This window comes from Ranitomeya imitator, chromosome 8 (genome assembly GCF_032444005.1).
Source record: "Ranitomeya imitator isolate aRanImi1 chromosome 8, aRanImi1.pri, whole genome shotgun sequence".
NCBI lineage: Eukaryota > Metazoa > Chordata > Amphibia > Anura > Dendrobatidae > Ranitomeya > Ranitomeya imitator.
Window position 1 is genome coordinate 91736912 of NC_091289.1, and position 24431 is coordinate 91761342.

General features: G+C 45.3%; 1 protein-coding gene across 1 annotated transcript in view; it reads left to right on the top strand.

The window, feature by feature from the left end:
• The window catches only part of SEC22B (SEC22 homolog B, vesicle trafficking protein), a 173593-nt gene that overhangs the window by 79412 nt on the left and 69750 nt on the right, over nucleotides 1-24431 (top strand). Inside the window, exon 3 of the mRNA XM_069737155.1 lies at nucleotides 19209-19369. Within this exon, the coding sequence (XP_069593256.1) occupies nucleotides 19209-19369 (161 nt within the window). The remainder of the gene's footprint in view (nucleotides 1-19208; nucleotides 19370-24431) is intronic.

The following is a 24431-nucleotide window of genomic DNA, read 5'->3' on the forward strand; positions in this document are numbered from 1 at the left end:
TTCCAACGGATGAGAGAGGATCTTGGTGCAATTAACTGGGACGATATCCTGAGACATAAAAATACACAAAGAAAATGGGAGACGTTTATTAGCATCCTGGATAGGACCTGTGCACAGTATATACCGTATGGGAATAAACATACTAGAAATAGGAGGAAACCAATATGGCTAAATAGAGCTGTAAGGGGCGCAATAAGTGACAAAAAGAAAGCATTTAGAGAATTAAAGGAAGTAGGTAGTGATGAGGCATTAAATAAATACAAAAAATTAAATAAATTCTGTAAAAAGCAAATCAAGGCAGCAAAGATTGAGACAGAGAGACTCATTGCCAGAGAGAGAAAAAATAATCCTAAAATATTCTTTAACTACATACCATATATACTCGCGTATAAACCGACCCCCCTAATTTTGCCACAAAAAACTGGGAAAACTTATTGACTCGAGTATAAGCCTAGGGTGGAAATGCAGCATTTACCGGTGAATTATAAAAATAGATCATTCTTGCCCCATAGCTGTGCCATATAGTGCTCTGCACCGTTCATTATTGCCCCATAGCTGTGCCATATAGTGCTTTGCACCGTTCATATTGCCCCATAGCTCTGCCATATAGTGCTCTGCATGTTCATTATTGCCTCATAGCTGTGCCATATAGTGCTCTGCACCGTTCATTATTGCCCCATAGCTGTGCCATATAGTGCTCTGCACCGTTCATATTGCCCCATAGCTCTGCCATATAGTGCTCTGCACCGTTCATTATTGCCCCATAGCTGTGCCATATAGTGCTCTGCACCGTTCATATTGCCCCATAGCTCTGCCATATAGTGCTCTGCACCGTTCATATTGCCCCATAGCTCTGCCATATAGTGCTCTACACCGTTCATATTGCCCCATATCTCTGCCATATAGTGCTCTGCACCGTTCATATTGCCCCAGAGCTCTGCCATATAGTGCTCTGCACCGTTCATTATTACCCCATAGCTGTGCCATATAGTGCTCTGCACCGTTCATATTGCCCAATAGCTCTGCCATATAGTGCTCTGCACCGTTCATATTGCCTCATAGCTCTGCCATATAGTGCTCTGCACCGTTCATATTGCCCCATAGCTCTGCCATATAGTGCTCTGCACCGTTCATTATTGCCCCATAGCTGTGCCATATAGGGCTCTGCACCGTTCATATTGCCCCATAGCTCTGCCATATAGGGCTCTGCACCGTTCATATTTCCCCATAGCTCTGCCATATAGTGCTCTGCACCGTTCATATTTCCCCATAACTCTGCCATATAGTGCTCTGCACCGTTCATATTTCCCCATAGCTGTGCCATATAGTGCTCTGCACCGTTCATATTGCCCCATAGCTCTGCCATATAGTGCTCTGCACCGTTCATTATTGCCCCATAGCTGTGCCATATAGTGCTCTGCACCGTTCATATTGCCCCATAGCTCTGCCATATAGTGCTCTGCACCGTTCATATTGCCCCATAGCTCTGCCATATAGTGCTCTGCACCGTTCATATTGCCCCATAGCTCTGCCATATAGTGCTCTGCACCGTTCATTATTGCCCCATAGCTGTGCCATATAGGGCTCTGCACCGTTCATATTGCCCCATAGCTCTGCCATATAGGGCTCTGCACCGTTCATATTTCCCCATAGCTCTGCCATATAGTGCTCTGCACCGTTCATATTTCCCCATAACTCTGCCATATAGTGCTCTGCACCGTTCATATTTCCCCATAGCTGTGCCATATAGTGCTCTGCACCGTTCATATTGCCCCATAGCTCTGCCATATAGTGCTCTACACCGTTCATATTGCCCCATAGCTCTGCCATATAGTGCTCTGCACCGTTCATATTGCCCCATAGCTCTGCCATATAGTGCTCTGCACCGTTCATTATTGCCCCATAGCTGTGCCATATAGTGCTCTGCACCGTTCATATTGCCCCATAGCTCTGCCATATAGTGCTCTGCACCGTTCATATTGCCCCATAGCTCTGCCATATAGTGCTCTGCACCGTTCATATTTCCCCATAGCTGTGCCATATAGTGCTCTGCAACGTTCATATTTCCCCATAGATGCTCCACATAAATCTGTGCCATTGCTGCTGCTGCTGCAATAAAAAAAAAAAAATGCCATACTCACTTGTCTTGCTTGCAGCTCCCGGCGTCCGGTCCCGGCGTCTCTCTGCTCTGACTGATCAGGCAGAGGGCGCCGCGCACACTATATGAGTCATCGCGCCCTCTGACCTGAACAGTCAGAGCAAGAGGACGCGAAGACAGAGCGGCGCCGGGAAGATGGAGCGGCGCCCGGCGGCTGGAACGGGGACAGGTGAACATGACATACTTACCTGGTCCCGGCGTCCGGCTCCTTCTCCCGGACAGCTGTCTTCGGTGCCGCAGCTTCTTCTTCCTCTATCAGCGGTCACCGGCACCTATGGGAGGTGGAGCCGCTTATTCATTTCTCTAATGAGCGGTCCCATGTGACAGCACAGAAGACCGTGGGACGGCAGGGGCAGCGTCAGGATCGCTGGGACTAGGTAAGTATGCCTCAGCGCCCTCACCCGCCGACCCTGCCACCCACCTTGACTCGAGTATAAGCCGAGAAAAATTTGGGCTGAAAATCTCGGCTTATACTCAAGTATATACGGTAAATAGTAAGAAACTAAAAAATGATAGTGTTGGCCCCCTTAAAAATAGTCTGGGTGAAATGGTGGATGAGGATGAGGAAAAAGCCAATATGCTAAATGACTTTTTTTCATCAGTATTTACACAAGAAAATCCCATGGCAGACAAAATGACTAGTGATAAAAATTCCCAATTAAATGTCACCGGCTTAACCCAGCAGGAAGTGCGGCGGCGTCTAAAAATCACTAAAATTGACAAATCTCCGGGCCCGGATGGGATACACCCTCGAGTACTGCAGGAATTAAGTACAGTCATTGATAGACCATTATTTTTAATCTTTAGAGACTCCATAATAACAGGGTCTGTACCACAGGACTGGCGTATAGCAAATGTGGTGCCAATATTCAAAAAGGGGACAAAAACCGAACTCGGAAACTATAGGCCAGTAAGCTTAACCTCTTCTGTGGGTAAAATCCTGGAGGGAATTCTAAGGGACGCTATACTGCAGTATCTGAAGAGGAATAACCTCATGACCCAGTATCAGCACGGGTTTACTAGGGACCGTTCATGTCAGACTAATTTGATCAGTTTCTATGAAGAGGTAAGTTCCGGATTGGACCAAGGGAACCCAGTGGATGTAGTGTATATGGACTTTTCAAAAGCTTTTGATACGGTGCCACACAAAAGGTTGATACATAAAATGAGAATAATGGGGATAGGGGAAAATATGTGCAAGTGGGTTGAGAGCTGGCTCAGGGATAGGAAACAAAGGGTGGTTATTAATGGAGCACACTCGGACTGGGTAGCGGTTAGCAGTGGGGTTCCACAGGGGTCAGTATTGGGCCCTCTTCTTTTTAACATATTTATTAATGACCTTGTAGGGGGCATTCAGAGTAGAATTTCAATATTTGCAGATGACACTAAACTCTGCAGGGTAATTAATACAGAGGAGGACAATTTTATATTACAGGATGATTTATGTAGCCTAGAAGCTTGGGCTGATAAATGGCAAATGAGCTTTAATGGGGATAAATGTAAGGTCATGCACTTGGGTAGAAGTAAGAAGATGTATAATTATGTGCTTAATTCTAAAACTCTGGGCAAAACCGTCAATGAAAAAGACCTGGGTGTATGGGTGGATGACAAACTCCTATTCAGTGGCCAGTGTCAGGCAGCTGCTACAAAGGCAAATAAAATAATGGGATGCATTAAAAGAGGCATAGATGCTCATGAGGAGAACATAATTTTACCTCTATACAAGTCACTAGTTCGACCACACTTAGAATACTGTGCACAGTTCTGGTCTCCGGTGTATAAGAAAGACATAGCTGAACTAGAGCGGGTGCAGAGAAGAGCGACCAAAGTTATTAGAGGACTGGGGGGTCTGCAATACCAAGATAGGTTATTACACTTGGGGCTATTTAGTTTGGAAAAACGAAGACTAAGGGGTGATCTTATGTTAATGTATAAATATATGAGGGGACAGTACAAAGACCTTTCTGATGATCTTTTTAATCATAGACCTGAAACAGGGACAAGGCGGCATCCTCTGCGTTTGGAGGAAAAAAGGTTTAAGCATAATAACAGACGCGGATTCTTTACTGTAAGAGCAGTGAGACTATGGAATTCTCTGCCGTATGATGTTGTAATGACTGATTCATTACTTAAATTTAAGAGGGGACTGGATACCTTTCTGGAAAAGTATAATGTTACAGGGTATATAAACTAGATTCCTTGATAGGGCGTTGATCCAGGGAACTAGTCTGATTGCCGTATGTGGAGTCGGGAAGGAATTTTTTTCCCCAATGTGGAGCTTACTCTTTGTCACATGGGTTTTTTTTGCCTTCCTCTGGATCAACATGATAGGGCATGTTAGGTTAGGCTATAGGTTGAACTAGATGGACTTAAAGTCTTCCTTCAACCTTAATAACTATGTTACTATGTTACTTGCACAGTGCTCCTTGGGAAGTTTAAAGTTTTGGAAATCCTTTCGTATCCAAATCCGGCTTTAGGCCACATTCACATGTTGCTTTTTATTCTGCGGGTTCTCCCGCAGCGGATTTGATAAATCTGCAGGGCAAACCCGCTGCGGTTATCCCTGCAGATTTATCGCGGTTTGTCCTGCGGGTTCCGCTGCGGGTTCCGCTGCGGGATTTACCCCTACTATTGATGCTGCATATGCAGCAATATGCAGCATCAATAGTAGTGTAAAAATAATAAAATAATGATGATATACTCACCCTCCGACGTCCCGATCTCCTCGGCGCTGCAGGCGGCGGTCCGGTTCCAAAGATGCTGTGCGACCAGGACCTTCGGTGACGTCACGGTCATGTGACCGCGACGTCACTGAAGGTCCTGGTCGCATAGCAAACCTGAGACCGGACGGCCACGTGCAGCGCTGAGACTTCCAAGGGTGAGTATACATGATTTTTTATTTTTATTCTTTTTTTTCAATACAAATATGGTTCACGGGGCCTGGAGGAGAGTCTCCTCTCCAACACCCCGGGTGTAACCCGCACATTATCCGCATTACTTCCCGCATGGTGGGCACAGCCCCATGCGGGAATTAAGTGGATCAATGCACTTCTATGGGTGCAGAATCGCTGCGATTCTGCACAAAGAAGTGACATGGTCCTTCTTTTTTTCCGCAGCAATTCTGCGCGGTTTTTTTCGGGTTTTTCCGCATCATGTGCACTGCGGTTTCTGTTTTCCATAGGGTAACATTGTACTGTACCCTGCATGGAAAACCGCTGCGGACCCGCAGCGGCAAAATCGCCGCGGTTCCGCAGTAAAAAACGCACAGTGTGAACATGGCCTTAAACTTCTCCACAACAGTATCACGGACCTGCATGTTGTGTACCTTGTGTTCATCAAGAGGATGATAGATAGTCACAAGCCAACAAACAAAGAAGAACTGCTTACATTTTTTGCGCCAGAAGCAGCGTGGAAGACTGGTGGAAAGCATGCCAAGACACATGAAAACTGTGATTAAAAATCATGGGTATTCCACAAAATATTGATTTCAGAACTCTTCCCGAGTTTTAACATTAGTATGGTTGTTTCTAAGTGATTATGAACTTGTTTTCTTTGCATTATTTGAGGTTTGAAAGCATGTTTGTTTTTTGTTTTTTTTAAATTTGACCATTTTACTTTTTTGGGGAAAAAAATACAACATTTATTGCTTGGAAATTCAGAGACATGTTGTCAGAAGTTTGTTGTAGCCCTGCTCTGTGTAGCAGAAATGCTCACTTGCTATGAGCGCTGACCTCTGGGAGGCATACCCCGGTTGTCATGCTAACCCATCCGGCCATGTTAAATGCCACTGCCTGAATTTGACAGCATCATTTAAAATGTTAACAGGCGCGGGTGGATCACTATTCCACCCACGGCTGTTAGGGTCACATAACAACTGATCAGATCAGCTATCATGTGCCGGAAAAGGTCTCATTGCCGAAGCCCACACCAAATGGGGGGCGCTTTGTCGGATATATCTGTCATTGGACTTTAATGGGTTAAGGATAAATGTATAATTTTCACTTAAAGGGACACTGTCACCTGGATTTGGAGGGAACAATCTTCAGCCATGGAGGCGGGGTTTTGGGGTTTTTGATTCACCCTTTCCTTACCCGCTGGCTGCATGCTGGCTGCAATATTGGATTGAAGTTCATTCTCTGTTCTCCATAGTACACGCCTGCGCAAGGCAAGATTGCCTTGTGAATGCGTGTACTACGGAGGACAGAGAATCAACTTCAATCCAAAATTGTAGCCAGCATGCAGCCAGCGGGTAAGGAAAGGGTGAATCAAAAACCCCGCCTCCATGGCTGAAGATTGTTCCCTCCAAATTCAGGTGACAGTGTCCCTTTAAAGAAGCACTCCCATCAAAGTTATGATCCTATTAATACTCTTATTCCTTGTCTATTTTGCAATCATCACATTATATAGCACTGTGTACTTACAATTGCTCATTTTGCTTTTCTACCCTGATAATTCTATTTTCCATTAGGTCTAAGACATCACGTGATTAAAAACAGACTAGCTGAATCCTCCTAAGCTCTATGTAGAAACAGGAGGTCAATTTTCCCTGTATCACTCATAAGTCACTGCAAAAGTTTCTGGCAGGGGAGAAGGGAAGCAGCCCGGTCAGGAGTAGAGAGGAGCAAACTTGTTCGGAAAACGTTCACCAATCTCAAATTCATCACGAATGTTGCACATTCAGATTCGTGTTCGGATTCCCGAGCATTTTTCCTAAAAATCGGGAACTTTCAGCTAAAGTTCAGTAAATCATTGAGTTTCCCCTAAGGCCTCTTTCCGGTAGAAAAAGGTCCTGCACACGTGCACACTGATGACACATGATTGACATGGATGGATGGCACTTTTCTCCAGCGCCAGGTGCTGAAGACAGCTCACATCACTATCCCCTTCTCGTGCTGTAATGCTGTAATCAGCGCTAGCTATGTAAAATGTTGAGAGTTGTATTCTACTGTTAACAGCGGGAGCAGGCGGCAGCTGATGGGATTATTCATCAGCCGCTGAATGTGCTATAAATATTAAAATTATGTGGAGTCCCCCTGTATTTTTGATAAACAGCCAGGCAAAACTGAAAATATTGATTATCAAAAATAGAGGGGTCCCCACACCGTATTTTTATTTAAATAAACAATTTAAAAAATGGTGTGGGATATCCCCCCCTATTTTTACATCTTTTCCCACAGCACTCGCACTGACGTTAGTGAATTGAACAGGCTTTATAGTCCGATCATGCAACAATGCAGCCTGCCAATATAGATGTAACATAGCAAGACCCATCTTCTTCTTTGTGAACAGGTGATGAATATTGTTGTTTATTATTTTAATTCTGTTACAGGAAACATTGGCATCAGTGGACTGGGCGATGACATGAGTATGGTTTACTTTAGATTCATTAAAGAAGTCTGTGTCGTTCTGTGTGGTTTTTTTATACAATATCACAGCGGTTTAGTAATTGGGGGCATCTTATAGATGCCTCTCCATTACTACTCTCTGGGCTTGATGTCCTACATATCGCCTTGCTTGCCACCACACCAGGGCAAAGAAATAATGATTGTTAATTTAGTGACCGGTCTGGGCCAAGGGTTGTGAAACAGCTGGTTAAAAGAGGGGAAGGGTACATCCAACATGATTGGGGAAAAACCGAGGTCACGGTGGAAGGAAGAATCGGCTTGGTGATCGAGGTGTACGTCGGGTAGGTGGTAATGTTACTGAAAGCTTTGATGAACAAATACTGTTTCGTCCTATCCAAAGATGACGGACAACACCTGATACTGGACGGGCTACTCGACTCCCTTTCTTTGGCAGCCGCACAGTGGTACTCCTCGTATGTGAGGGCCAGAAACTGCATGTTCTCCAGGAGATGGCGAGCGCTGCATCAAGCAGCCTCTCTTCCTCCACCTTAGCATCACACATAGTACAATCCCTAGAGGTGGCACCCCAATTACCCTTGTTTCCCCTTCCTGTGTCACAACCCTCCGACCGACCAACCAACCAATTGACTGTGGTGAACCACAGATGGATGAGTCTGCAGAGCTGTTCACCCACTCTATTCCATGGGCAGCAGCTGTCTGCTCCAAAGATTAAAAAAATCAAGAGGAGGAAAGCATCTGCACCGATACCCAACATTTTTTTCAGTTGGATCTGGGGCCGGATGAAGGCGGGTCTGAGCAGAATCCAGACACTCCTCAACAAACGTTAACCCCCGTGGGTGGAGGTGATCCTGATGACTCGGATGCCTAAGGTGCATGTAGCTGTACTGTGCTGTCAGGGCTGGAGGAGAAGGAGGGTGACTCTCAGGGTGAGGAGTGGAAGAACAGAAGGGATGACAGAGGTTGTAGATTCCACTTGGTGTGAACCCAGAGGCATGCAGCCGAGTAGCTCAGCAGAGGAGGAGGATTAGGATACATTTTGGCTTGCCACACAGACAAAGAGTGATGCAACCAAGCAAGCACTGCATCCTCACCCTCAACTCTGGCTGTGGGCCAACCGCTGTCGCAGGTCTGTAGTACTCAGGGGCTGCAAGGGTTGCCTAACCTGGGCCTATTTCAAGGGCACAAAGGATGACCCAACTCACATTATCTGCCAACCTTTGCAAAAAATGACTCAGTACCTGAAAAAATTACAATAATTTAACTACTACATACATGAACCTGGGCATGCGCGATTAACATTTGTTAGTCTGGGAATCTCACTGCCTAAAAATGCAGACTAGCGGGCCTCGCTAATCACCGGTCATCCCATCAATTGCATCTGTTACTTCTTCCTCCTCCATCACTGTGACAAGTGTTCTCACACAGATCTCCGACCGCATAGCCTCCAATTGTTTACCCCCTACAGGCAGGGTGAGTGAGAGCCAGTCAGCTGTTACGGAAGTGGAGATGCCTGCTGTTTCTTTTTCAACGAGCACACCACATCTTTCTCAATCCACCATAACATCTCCGCCTGCACCTCATTCAGAGTCCAACCATTTGTCCTGTTAAACCATACTCCACCATCTCTCAGCACAGCAGCCAGACCTCGGTGCCACAGTTGTGGTCGCGTAAAATAATGTTTATTCGAACGTCCATGACAGCACAACCTAGGAGATTGGATCCGCCCTTCAGGAACAGGAAACCTACAGATACAAAAGGGCAGCACTTCTCCCACGCATCAGTTGGTTTCCTGTTCCTGGAGGACAGGATGCCTACAGATTGTCATCTTGACAATAGGATTCCCAGACCGGCTGTCCGACTCAGGTAGCGAGGGGGTCTCCTACCTCAGTCAGTGAGCGGTCCCTTGAGACACCACGGTGGGCCCAGGTTGCGCTCCACAACAGTATGCGGAGCAGGTGGAGCGGGGTTCGGAGGATTGCCTTCTCCAGTTCCAGCGCTGGTAAGTAAGTATGCCCCCGATTCTGTCCTGGTCCTCCTGTCATGCGGTGGTTGGCGCCAGCCGGCGTGGCGTGGCGGCATGCATGGGGGCTGTGCCGGGCCTTGGCGCTGCTCCGCTGCCCTCCTGCGCGTCCCCGTGCATTCATTTGAGCCCCGGAAGTGACTCGGCAGGTGGGCAGGGTCTGAGCGCCAGTCTGGAAGTCAGATGCCGGCCGGCTTTTTTTCTTATGGGCGCCCCGAGTCGCGGCGGTGCGGGGCGGTGGTTTTAGCGACGGGGGGAGCACAGAGGGATGGGATAGGTAGCGTCCCAATGGGGGGTCGAATCCCCTGGCTACACTTACACCTGCTGACCCGGATGCGGGGGAGGGCTATATAAAGCACAAGACATGCTGCAGGGTTGCTTTTTAGCCCATTACTACAATGAATGAGCCGGAAGCTCCCGTAGAGCAGGAGCGTGCCTCAGAGAGGTCCCATGCTAACTCCCAGCTGAAGAATCTTGGACGAAGCGAGCAGCCCAGCCGCAGAGGTTCCAGGCTGAAGGATCCAGCTCGTCCCTCCCCCCCCCCCCCATGATCCGGTACCCTGATGCAGTATTCCCTTATTTATTTTTCTAGGGGAAGAAATGCTCTGGTAAAGTGAAAAACGGAGTGTGCCCTTTTTAATTGTCCCTTGCCAGATACCTGCCCTAAAAAGTTGTCAGCCGTGTTTACGACAGACGGTAGAGGATTAAATAAAGGGGAGCGGTAGTCCCTAGTTAAGGCGTTGTCCTTTACTCATTCCCCCACTTTCACAGGTGGCAGAAGAAACCCCTGACTTCACCGAGCCCATGAGGGTTCAACAGTTCTTAGGCCTAATCCTAGACTCCCAGAATCAGGAATGCCGTCTGCCTCCTGAAAAGTCAGTCCACCTACACTATCAGGTCCTGAACGCCTCCAACAATCCCACCATGTCTCTGAGGAAAGCCATGTCTCTTTTGGGCTCTCTCTCGTCCTGTATTCCCGCTGTCCGTTGGGCCCAGTTCCATACAAGGAAACTGCAGGGCAAGGTTTTATTACATCAAAAAATTCTTGTGGGTTATCTTAAGGGCCAGCTGACTCTATCCCGAAATACTATAAAATCCCTCAATTGGTGGCTAGACAGAAATAATCTATCCAGATTGGACCCCTGGGAATAAAACATAACCCGTATTGTCACCACGGATGCAAGCCCTTCCGGTTGGGGGGCTCATATGGGTGGGGTTTTCGTCCAGAGCCTATAGGAGCATCACCAGGTAGTGATGTCTTGTAACCTGAAAGAGTTAACAGCTGTGGAACAGGCGGCTAAAACACTCCTTGTGTATCTACAGGGCCATCACGTACGAGTGTTCTCTGACAATCAGGTCACCGTGGCGTATATAAGTCACCAAGGCGAGACTCGTTCCATACCGCTGATGTATGTAGCAGAACGGTTGTTCCAACTAGCAGAGCATCATTTTCTGTCTTTAACCGCTCTGCACATAAATGGAAAAGACAACACCACAGCGGATTACTTAAGCCGCAATCTCCTAAAACAAGGGGAATGGTTCCTAATAACCTCCATCTTCGACCTGATTGTGCAGAGGTGGGGTCAGCCAGAGGTGGATCTCTTCGCCACCAGAGAAAACAGGAAGGTGAGATGGTTCTGCTCACTAAATATCAGAGAAGACCCTTTGGCAGTAGACGCCTTCTTAGGAAAGTGGGACTTCAGGCTAGCCTATGCCTTCCCTCCACTGTCTCTACTGCCCCTGGTGATGAGAAAAATCAAGAAAGGGCGAGAGTTATAGTAATCGCCCCGCTTTGGCCCAGGAGGACATGGTTCTCTTGCCTCAGGACTATGTCAGTGTCCGACCCGTGGCTCCTACCAGACATCCCGTATCTCCTATCCCAGGGCCCAGTCTACCATCCTCAAGTGGATGGCCTTCATCTGTTGGCGTGGATTTTGAATAGTCACTGCTGAAAGATAGAGGTTTTTCCCCAGGCCTGATTAATACCCTCCTTAAGAGCAGGAAAGTAATCACGACCCAAATATACGTCAGAATTTGGAAAAGGTTCCTTCAGGACATAGGGGTGGTAGCCGGCCAATCAACACCGATAAATGAGATCCTTGAATTCCTACAAAGAGTTCTGGACATGGGGCTATCCACTAGTACCCTTAAAGTACAGGTGTCAGCCTTAGGAGCTCTTTTTAGCTGTAACATCGCCGGTAATCACTGGATCGATAGGTTCATTAAGGCGGCAAGTAGGTCCAGACCAATGATGAAAGATAGGGTTATGCTGTGGGATTTAAACCTAGTCCTCATGACAGAGGCCCCATTTGAACCTATATCTGCGGCCTCTATAAAAGTTCTATCCCTTAAAGTAGCCTTCCTGGTAGCACTGACTTCAGCTCGTAGAGTAAGTGGCATCCAGGTGTTATCCAGGCGTCCTCCTTATACACAATTTACGGACGATAGAGTTATACTTAGACCTGACCCAGCATACCTGCCTACGGTAGTCTCCACTTTCCATAGAACACAGGAAATAGTCCTCCCGTCCTTCATCCCTAATCCTACTAACGGAAAGGAAGAGAAACTCCACGCCCTGGACGTTAGTTCGATGTCTCCTAGAATACCTGGCAGTTACTGATCCCTGGAAAAAATATAACGCCATGTTTGTCTCCTATCAGGGCACTAGGTAGGGCCTTAGGGCATCAAAAATCACACTAGCTAGGTGGATCAGGGAGGCTATTTCACTAGCATACATTTTAAAGGGCAGGTCGGCACCTGGAAGACTGAGGGCGCATTCCACTAGAGCCATGGCAGCCTCATGGGCTGTGAGATCGGAGGTTTCGATTGACCAAATATGTAAGGCTGCTACTTGGTCCTCTCCAAGCACTTTTTTTTAACCATTAAAGACTAGATCCGGGTGCTTTCTCAGACATCTCTTTTGGTGTAAGGGTGCTGCAGGCTGTAGTCCCTCCCTAAATTAGTTTTTACTCTGTAAATCTCTCAGGTGGTGCTATCCTGGACGTTCAAATAAAGTCTGTTACTCACCGGTTAACGGTGTTTTTCGAAGGTCCATGACAGCACCCGTATATTCCCTCCCTTTTTTCTTTAGTTCTGGGTGTGCACGTCTTCCTCTTATGATCCACATTTTAGTGGATTACTTAGTAGTAATAGTATTGTACATAAATCATGTCATTAACCTTGGTGGTTCTCTTGGGCTCTGTAATCCAACTGATGCGTGGGAGAGGTGCCGTATCTGTAGGTTTCCTGTTCCTGAAGGGCGGATCCCCTCAGGTGGTGCTGTCATGGACCTTTGAAAAACACCATTAACCGGTAAGTAACTAAGACTTTCCTCCTACACTTGCCAAAGCTATGACCTTAAACTCCACCATCTCCAATCTGTTGGCCACAGAAATGCCTTTCCGCCTGGTGGATACAAATGCTTTCCGAAAGCTGATGGCAATTGTAGTTTCCCAGTAGCAATTGCCCAGTTGCCATTACTTCTCAAAGAAAGCTGTGCCTGCACTACACCAGCATGTCTCAGACAACATCACTCGTTCCTTGAAAAATCTAAGTCTGCCAAGGTGCATTTCACCACTGACACCTGGACGAGTAAACATAGCCCGGGGCATTACATCTCACTGACTGGGTTCTCAGTGACTCTGGTGGCTGTGGGAGCAGGTGGACAAGGGTCTGCTCCACAAGTCTTGCAATCCCCAAGGCTTACGGGACAATCCTCTGTATCAATCACTTCCTCCACTGCTTCTGTCTCCACCACCTGTGTCCTCATCCTCTCCGATAATGGGATACGCGTTCTAACTGTGCAGAGATCATCCCCCCAACCTCCGTACTGCTCAGCCAGGGCTTAACGCAGTCGGGCAGTTTTTAAATTAATATGCCTTGGAGATCGCTGTCACACAGCTCAAGAGTTGAGGACAACTATTCAGGCCAAGTTTGAGAAATGACTGTCTCCTCTGAACCAGGAGCCAGGGAAGGCTGTGTGTGATTATGGTGCAAACCTGGTGGCGGTCCTACGCTGGGGCAACCTCACACACGTGCCTTGCATGGCTCAAGTCCTCAACATGGTAGTACAGCAATTTCTCTGCCACTATCCCGGCCTGGATGCGCTACTGCAGAAAGCATGGTGTCACCGTGTGAACCAGCCAAACAGGAGGTCGGTCAACGGACGGAACAACTCACAAACAGCTGGATGGAAAAGGTGAGAGGAAGGCCCTTCCCGTAGGGAATGGTCACCACCTGAGCTCAAACCTGAGTCTTACCCTGCACTACCCTAATGCCCTATGCTGGTCCATCCCCCCATCACCGTCAGGATACCTCATCCCTAACTGTCACCTAACTCTGCCCTGGCTAGTGCACCGACCAATGACGGCCACTGGCCGCACCACTGCAGATAATAAACCGGGAAGTGACAGACACCTAAGGGGCAAGGTAACAAAAATTTCACACTTGGCTTTCTCTGCTGCAAAGCACTGCACAGCAGAAGAAAGGCACCAGATCAGCGAACTCAGCAGAAGCACAACTGCACCCAGAGAGCTCCTTACTCCAGCTTGGTCACTGCAGATTGCTTTAACACCGACAGTTAGCTGATGCATCAGGTGACCTTTTAAAGGATGGTGGGAGTAGTCACCGCCCACATCAGCTGACCCAGCAGCAATGCAATTACACCAGCTTGCCAGCGGGGAAAAACTGACATTAACCCCCGATAGTCCAAAAGGAAAAAAGGTTTAACTCCATGGAACCAGATCTGTGTTCAATTCCGCCATTCACACCCCGAACGTCATCAATTTCCATTACTACATAAGTCTTTTGGCCTACCGGTTAACCGTTTGTTATGCGATGTTCCCACATTGTGGAATTCCACTCTGCACATGTAGCAGCCATTGTGGCAGCAGTGACAAACCCTGGTGCAGTATGTCCTTTTGCATAGCCTGGTCCATCGCAGTGCGTATGTGGTGCAAATCACGCTTGCGGAGTGGGCACAGATGAAGGACTCTCTGCACAGTTTCGAAATGGCTACTAAGGTGGTTAGCGCTGACGACGCTGTCATCAGCAGCACTAATCTAGTCATCTACATACTGGAACACATGATGAATAGTCAGCGGGAGGAGGTGATGGTCCCAGATGATGAAGTGAAGCAGGGGAGGTTGTGGAAGGGATAACAATAACTCTTAAGTCCCGGACTGTCATCACACAGGCGGGTGCCATGAAAGGGTGGAATACAGTGATGGAGGGGAGCTCATTGTACCAGATAAACTGTTAATGAAGGTGCAGGAGCTGAGATGCAAATGGAGGAGGATGAGACGGAGGAGCTGATGGCCGCGCAACAGTCAGGAGATGAAGAGAATAATGATACCCTCTCTGTTGTCTGTGGTTGGTGGAAGGAGACAGAGGAAGAAAGCTTGAGTGTTACCTCACCACTAACACACCATGGACCTGGATCTCATGGAAAACGCATGACACATGAATGCCTTCTTGCTACACTATCTGCAACATTATGCCCATATTCTTATGGTTAGAAATAGTGCTGACTGCTCGGTTGCCACTTTGTTAGATCCACGGTACAAACGTAAATTTTGTCAGATGCTTCCCACCCCTGGAAAGGGACCCGCACGCCTGCTGGAGTATTAAAACACGCTTGTAGACCATCTTAAAGGGAAGGTACCGTGTTTGTAGATCATTAATAAATCACTGTAATGTAGCATAACATGCTGCTATAACCAAGTTTTAAATGCATGTGAAACAGATTACGTGTGTAATATGAGTTTAAAGAAGGCACTGGGGGCTGACATCTTGGTTTCACAGCAGTTCACAACACGATCAGTGTCATTTTATGGCACCCCATGGACATAGGGTCAGCGCCGGTCTATTATCTCCTATCTCTAACCTTGTAGCTGCTTTAGCAGTGAGCTGGGCACGCCTCTGTGGGCTGCACAACTCACTGCTGTAGGTGTGACTAGCTGCCATTTTATAATAGCCCAGTGCTATCTGCCAATCTCCTGTGTGCTTCTCCTGCTCTGTCTCCGCCTTCTCACACACAGACCCTGTGATCTCTGGTAAGCTGCATTCACAGCCTGCCTCTCTCTCTCTGCCATACAATGTATCTTTCCCCTCCCTCCACAATGCCTGGCCATTCTCTGCAGACCTTAATCTCCTCCTTCTTATCTTACTGAGGGATGAGTCACAGACAGCTCTGCTCAGATAATGCTGCTCCATACATAAACACCACATGTCTTCACTTTTCCTCCAGTCCACCATGCTGCTGAGCCCACTGTGTTTTGCTTTTTTGTAAACTCTGTAGCTGTGTTTCTGATGCAGTAACTGCTGGTGATAGCAGGTCACAGGGCAATCACACACAAAATGGCTCTGCCCTGTGATGCTGCTCTTCATTCTGCCCCAGGGATATTAGACCACCCAAAAGGGGAGGGAAATGGTGATGTCAGCAGTTACTGCCCCAATTTTCCAGCAAAGAGTAAGGCCACATTCACACGTTCCTTTTTTATCCTGCGGGTTCTCCCGCAGCGGATTTGATAAATCTGCAGGGCAAACCCGCTGCAGTTATCCCTGCAGATTTATCGCGGTTTGTCCTGCGGGTTCCGCTGCGGGATTTACCCCTACTATTGATGCTGCATATGCAGCAATATGCAGCATCAATAGTAGTGTAAAAATAATAAAATAATGATGATATACTCCCCCTCCGACGTCCCGATCTCCTCGGCGCTGCAGGCGGCGGTCCGGTTCCAAAGATGCTGTGCGACCAGGACCTTCAGTGACGTCACGGTCATGTGACTGCGACGTCACCGAATGTCCTGGTCGCATAGCAAACCTGAGACCGGACGGCCGCGTGCAGCGCTGAGACTTCAGAGGTGAGTATAACATTATTTTTTATTTTAAATTCTTTTTTTTTTAATACAAATATGGTTCCCGGGGCCTGGAGGAGAGTCTCACATTATCCGCATTACTTCCCGCATGGTGGGCACAGCCCCATGCGGGAAGTAAGCGGATCAATGCATTTCTATGTGTGCAGAATCGCAGCGATTCTGCACAAAGAAGTGACATGGTCCTTCTTTTTTTCCGCAGCAATTCTGCGCGGTTTTTTTCGGGTTTTTCCGCATCATGTGCACTGCGGTTTCTGTTTTCCATAGGGTAACATTGTACTGTACCCTGCATGGAAAACAGCTGCGGACCCGCAGCGGCAAAATCGCCGCGGTTCCGCAGTAAAAACCGCATAGTGTGAACATGGCCTTAAGCTGGTAAGTCTTACTATAGCTGCTTGAGGTCTAAAACGGAAAATGCTCCCCCTAGTGGTCAATATATATATTTTTAAGAAAATATATAATATTTTTCATATAGAAATGTTTGCAAACAGTGCAAACATTGCATTAATACATTTTATTTACTATTTTAAGCTTAATTTCACAAAAAAAAAATACAAAAAAACTGGTGGCACCTTCCCTTTAAGAGTGGTTTTCCCCAAGACAGCGGTGAGGCACACAGTGTGCATCTCAGTTATAGACTTCCAACCCCGGGAATGTCAAGTCGTCAATGCAAAAACATTAGCAGCAGCAGTGTAAGTGGTAGAAGTAATCTCTGTGAGTCATTTCACACATTTTTTTTTATACCAGCCTGTGGACCAGCAGAACAGAGTACAAGTATGACATGTTGTGAACAACTGGAGAGAATGGTGCAGGAATATCTCGAGCTCAATATCAATGCCATCTGGGGGGTGGTTGGCCCTTTTGCATTTTAGTCTTCAAAAATGAAAGAGTGGCCTGAGCTTGTCTGTCACACCTGGCAGCCAGTGTTCTCTCAGGTGTCTTCAGCGATTCTTCTAGTGTCCTAACGGATAAGCTCATCCGGTTTCCCCTGAAAGTGTAGACTACCTAGCTTTCATCAAGATGACCAAGTCCTGTATCTCCATTGACTTTTGCACCAGTCGCAGACTAGGCGATGGTATAGTTTTTAATGTGCTGCATTGATCTTGAATTATTGCATTCTGTGGCTCCTTTGTTGTGGCTTCTGTGCCTGCTGTTGCTACATCTGATGTTCCAAACCATTTTTTGAAATGTGAAGCTTCCAAGTTGGGTCTCCATCTGATGTGTTGCCTGTAGTGGAAGGAGGGTCAGAGACCCATTATACTATTTCTAATCTGGGGAAATTGATACCTCTTTAGAGGTGCTTGGCAATATTTTTTTTAAATGTTTGGACTCCAAGTTGGATCTCCTTCATGTGTTGCCTGTAGCAATAGGGCTCTCAAACCGGCAGGCCTGCACTTACTTTGTCAACTACCTGTATTACTATCCTTATGTTTCTAACATTAGTTGTCTACCAATGTGATATTTGTGCCACCTGAGTGTGGCTGAGAAAAATGGCAGTTTGAGCTGTTGCATGAGGTATCAGTTCTCTCAGCACAGCAGGCCTACACCGGTCCTTCACCCACTCCATCTTAATTTAAACTTCAGTTCAAAGATGTAAGTGCTGGCCCAGATCCTGATACCTCATGCATGGCCTATGGCTAACTGCTGGGGTGACATTATCAAATTTCTGCTGTGGGTGAATTGATGCCACTTTTCCTGGTGTCTGCACCTAATTTTTAAAATGTTTTGGACTCCAATTTGGTTCTCCTTAATGTGTGTTGCCTTAATTTGGCAGGGCTCTTAGAGCACCAGGCCTACACCTGTCACTCATCTATCCAACATCAGATCAAGCCTCAAAAAATAAGCCTTCACCCAGCCCCATATCCCGAAAAATGGAAACTCTACAGGTCTCGAAAAATATCAGCAAATGCAAAAACTTTTTTTCATTCAAATTTTGCATTTTTTCACCTCTTCAATAAAAAACATGTTTGGTATCTACAAACTCGTACTTACCTGGGAAATCTATTGCTTGTCAGTTTTACTATTTATTGAACATGGTAAATAAAAAAAATTGTGGAATTTCACTTTCTTGCAATTTCACTGCACTTGGAATTTTCAAGTCATTCAAAAGTACAGCTCATCCCGCAAAAACTATCCTTCATACGGCTATGTGGATGGAAAAATAAAAAAGTTATGGCTCTGGGAAGAAGGGTAGCAAAAAGCAAAAAAAAACAGAAAATCGCCTGGGGGAGGGGGAAGCAGTTAAATAGGGTAAACAAAAATTATCCCCCTTGAAAATAATTTAATAGATATGCATACCCCATAGTCTTTATTTATGTAGGGTGCTAGGTAGTATGAATTTATAGGATTTATCTGTAGGGTATTGTTAGTGTCCTGTGGCTGTGCCTGGCATCGAAGTGGGCCATTTTACATAGAGACTCCCTTTTTCTGACTCCTTTTTGGGGGCTTTTTTTTTCACTGTGTTTTATCTGTTTTTCTCTTTTGTTTTGCGGGTATTTTTAATGCATATGTAATCTATTTTAGGGGGATAATTTGTGTTCTCTACTTAATGATCCCCATAGTATTGATAGCTAGTTTTACTTCGAATTAGACACAATGATTTTAAATTTAGTGTACTAGCGTTCAAAATGTTGTCCACTCCAGCAGCACAGATTAACAGCATTAAATTTGCAACTTACTTTTAAAACAGCTGTTACTTGAATGACAGGGCTTTTGATATGAAAAAGATTCATGGATAACTCATTGACGTCATTAATCACTGTATAAATCATTTTTGTACTTCACTACAGCTACTTAATTGAAAAGGGCGTTTGCTATCTTGTGCTCTGTGAAATGTCATTTCCTAAGAAACACGCATTTGCTTATCTTGAAGATCTGTATAATGAATTTGATGAGCAACATGGAAAGAAGGTTCCCACCGTATCTAGACCTTACTCCTTCATTGAGTTTGGTAAGTTCTTACTATTTGTCATTCCTTTGATTGTTACATGTCAAACTTTAAACCAAAAAACACACAAATCAATGTCATAGCAAAGTGCTTTGTCCTAATGTAATGTAATAATTTTTTGCCCACTTACCGAATATACTCAAGTATAATCCGACCCAAATATAAGATGAGGCACCTAATTTTATCACAAAAACCTGGGAAAGCTTATTGACTCAAGTATAAGCCTGGTATGCTTGGCCACATCGTCTCTATCCTGGCATGCATAGCCCCCTCATCCCTATCCTGGTATGCATGGCCCGCTCATCCCTATCCTGGTATGCATTGCCCGCTCATCCCTATCCTGGTATGCATGGCCCCTCATCCCTATCCTGGTATGCATGGCCCTCATCCCTATCCTGGAATGCATGGCCCTCTTCCGAAAAACATTTGAAAAAAAAAGCCATCCTACTTGCCTTCCCTGTGCTCCCTTGCAGCGTTTTGTTCTGATGCCAACAGCTGATTTCAGCTCGTAAGCAGCGCATGACAGTAATGTTATGCACTGCTTACAAGCAGAGGAAAGCTGCCAGAATACTCGCTGCCCTCCACGTTGGTACTTTGGGCATGAAGCGCAGTGAATATTATTTTCTATTTAATTGTGATACAGGAAAGATATATATATATATATACTAGCTGAAGAGCGCGGCGTTGCCTGGGCATAGTAAATATCTGTGGTTAGTTATAGCACCTCACTTCTCTTATTTTCCCATCACACCTCTCATTTTCCCAATCACATCTTTCATTTTCCCCCTCACATCTCTCATTTTCTCCCTCACACCTCTCATTTTGTCCCTCACTCCTCTCATTCCCCCCTAACACTTGTCATTTCGACCTCACATCTGTCATTTTCCGATCACTCCACTATTTTCCCTCGCTCCTCTCATTTTGCACTCACACCTTTTCATTTTCACCTCACACCCCTCATTTTCACCTCAGTATATACATGTTTGCATCTCCCTTATATAGTATACACCTGTATGTCATCTCCTGTATATAGTATATACCTGTATGTCATCTCCCCTGTATATAGTATATACCTGCTGTGTCATCACCCCTGTATATAGTATATACCTGTATGTCATCTTCTATATATAGTATATACCTGTATGTCATCTCCTTCTATATATAGTATATACCTGTATGTCATCTCCTCCTCTATATAGTATATATCTGGGTCATCTCCTCCTGTATATAGTATATACCTGTATGTCATCTTCTATATATAGCATATACCTGTATGTCATCTCCTCCTGTATATAGTACATTCTTGTAGGTCATCTGCTCCTCTATATAGTATATACCTGTGTGTCATCTCCTCCTGTATATAGTTTATACCTGTATGTCATCTCCTCCTGTATATAGTATGTACCTGTATGTCATCTCCTCCTCTATATAGTATATACCTGTGTGTCATCTCTCCTGTATATAGTATATATCTGTGTGTCATCTCCTCCTGTATTAGACCTCGTTCACACGTTATTTGCTCAGTATTTTTACCTCAGTATTTGTAAGCTAAATTGGCAGCCTGATAAATCCCCAGCCAACAGGAAGCCCTCCCACTGGCCGTATATATTAGCTCACACATACACATAATAGACAGGTCATGTGACTGACAGCTGCCGTATTTCCTACATGGTACATTTGTTGCTCTTGTAGTTTGTCTGCTTATTAATCAGATTTTTATTTTTGAAGGATAATACCAGACTTGTGTGTGTTTTAGGGCGAGTTTCATGTGTCAAGTTGTGTGTGTTGAGTTGTGTGTGGTGACATGCATGTAGCGACTTTTGTGAGATGAGTTTTGTGTGGCAACATGCGTGTAGCAACTTTTTGTGTGTCGAGTTGCATGTGACAGGTTAGTGTAGCAAGTTGTGTGCAGCAAGTTTTGTACATGGCGAGTTTTGCGCATGGCGAGTTTTATGTGTGGTGCCTTTTGAGTATGTGCAAGTTTTGTGTGAGGCAACTTTTGCATGTGTTGCAACTTTTGTGCATGTGGCAATTTTTCCGCGTGTGCAAGTTTTGCGTGTGGCGAGTTTTCCATGAGGTGAGGTTTGCACTTGTGACGAGTTTTGCGTGAGCCTAGTTTTTGCATGTGGCGAGTTTTGCACGTGGCGAGTTTTGAGTGGCGACTTTTGTGTTTCGACTTTTATGTGGCGAGGTTGGTGTATGTGTGGTGAAATGTGTGCTGAGGGTGGTATATGTGTTCAAGCACGTGGTAGTGTGTGGCCCATTTTGTGTGTGCTCATATCCCCGTGTGTGGTGAGTATCCCATGTCGGGGCCCCACCTTAGCAACTGTACAGTATATACTCTTTGGCGCCATCGCTCTTGTTCACATCTGGCAGCTGTCAATTTGCCTCCAACACTTTTCCTTTCACTTTTTTCCCATTATGTAGATAGGGGCAAAATTGTTTGGTGAATTGGAAAGCGCGGGGTTAAAATTTCACCTCACAACATAGCCTATGACGCTCTCGGGGTCCAGACGTGTGACTGTGCAAAATTTTGTGACTGTAGCTGCGACGGTGCAGATGCCAATCCCGGACACACATACACACACACACACACACACACACACACATACACACATTCAGCTTTATATATTAGATATAATTGTACCGTGTTAGCCAGTAGATAGAAAAATATTTAGAATTGAGAGTCCTCAGTGGTTGATACCTTTTAATGGCTAACTGAAAAGATGGTAACAAATTGCAAGCTTTCAAGACTATTCAGGTCTCTTCATTAGGCATAGACTAATAAAAAATCTGAAGAATCACATATTTATAACACAGCACAGAAATATAATGCAATGGATAAGACCGGTGACGTGAAGCAGAACTACCAATATGGGAGAGTGATGAACAGTTGTGTCCATAAATATTGGAACAGTTCATAAATTATGAGCGTGAATGTTTTATTGTCCTCTGATTGGGGTCTGGTTCTGTGGTGTGATGCCCCCACAAGGTCTGAGGAGCAAATTCCTTGATTGATGTAAAAAGACATAAATCGCATAAATCCATATGACACATTCATTCCTACTCTGAGTGTCAAAGGTTGTTATAAGTTTATACTCCCAGACTCTTCTGTCTCTCTGAGATTTTAATGGTGCTGTGACCTGGGATACAAAAAAATATTTGGCCACAGGTAGATCCATTCTTTTTTCTTTTATTGTATGGCGGTGAGAATTCTCAGTTTTTGCCCTGTCTCCCCCACATACAGACCCCCAGTTGGACATTTAGTACAAATAAGTACACCACATTAGAAGTGACGCAGCTGAAAGTACCTGGGATCTTGTAGTCCTGATGTGAATTGGGGATCTTTATCTTGTCCGTGGTCATTATAAATGGACAGGTTTTAAATTTTTTCTGGTTTCAAGGAAAGGTTCCTGCAGCTGTTGGAGAGGACAGGGAGCTTCTGACAATGATGCTTCTTAGATTTGGGGGCTGCCTAAAACACAGTAGTGGGGGGTGTGGAAAAACGGATTGTAAGCGGGCATCGCTTTGTAGTAAAGGTTGTAATTTCCGTGCAGCTCACCTTAGCACCCCCAGATTTGGATTGTAGGTGACTACTAGATACACCCTGTTATTTTGTTCTTTGGCTTTGTAATGTAGCAGATGATTCCTTGATATTCTAGTGGCTCTTGTAATTTGGTTTTGAATTGTTCTTGGATCGTAGCCCTGATTCAAAAAGGTCTTTGAGGTGACCAAGGTGTTCATCCCTATCCATGGGGTTGGAACATATACGATTGTATCTGATGGCTTGGCTGTAGACAATAGAGTTTTTTTTATGTGTTTTGGATGGAAACTGTCCCATTTAAGGTATGTTGGACGGGTGATTGGCTTCTGATACAAGGATGTCTCTATTTCATTGTTTTGCAGCTTAATGATGGTGTCCAAAAAGTTAATTTCAGTACTGGAGTAGTCGAGTGTTAATTTGATGGTGGGATGATATTGATTAAACTGTTCATGGAGCATCTTTAGCTGTTAGCTACATTCAGCTGTGTCACTTCTAATGTGGTGTACTTAATTATTTGTACTAAATGTCCAACTGGGGGGGTCTGTATGTAGGGGAGACAAGGCAAAAACTAAGAACAAGGATGAATTTTCACCGCCACACAATAAGAGAAAAAATAATGGATCTGCCTGTGGCAAAACATTTTTGTATCCCAGATCACAGCACCATGGACATGAGATTACGTGTATTAAAAGGTAACTTCAAATCTCAGAGAGACAGAAGAGTTTGGGAATATAAACTTATAACACCCTTTGACACTCTCAGTGCAGAAAGGAATGTGTCACATGGATTTATGTTTTTTTTTTACATCTATTAAGGAATTTGCTCCTCAGACCTTGTGGGGGCGTCACAATACAGAACCAGACACCAATCAATGAACTGTCTGTTACAGGTATCATTCAACAAGGCAAAAATCAAAATTCACAACCTCCTATAACTAATTTGACACAAAAAGAAGTGTCTTTACGACTGAGCAATTTAAATATTGACAAATCCCCTGGCCCAGATGGCATTCATCCACGGATACTGAGGGAATTGAGCTCAATAATTGACAGACCACTGTATCTCATATTCTTAGACTCTCTTGTAACAGGGGTGGTGCCACAGGATTGGAGGATGGCTCACGTGGTACCAATATTTAAGAACGGTAAGAAGGTGGATCCGGGCAACTACAGTCTGGTAAGCCTGACATCAGAAATGTTCAAAATTATTGAGGGCATTATTAGAGATGACATGCAGAGATATGTTGTAGATAATAATATAATAACTGACAAACAGCATGGATTCTATGAGGAGGTGAGTGCAAATCTGGATGTAGGGAATGCGGCTGAAGTGATTTATCTGGACTTTGCAAAAGCATTTGAAACAGTTCCATATAACAGCCTTATACTGAAGCTCCATAAGCAGGGACTGGGGGAAACTACAGTGGGGCAAAAAAGTATTTAGTCAGTCAGCAATAGTGCAAGTTCCACCACTTAAAAAGAAGAGAGGCGTCTGTAATTTACATCATAGGTAGACCTCAAC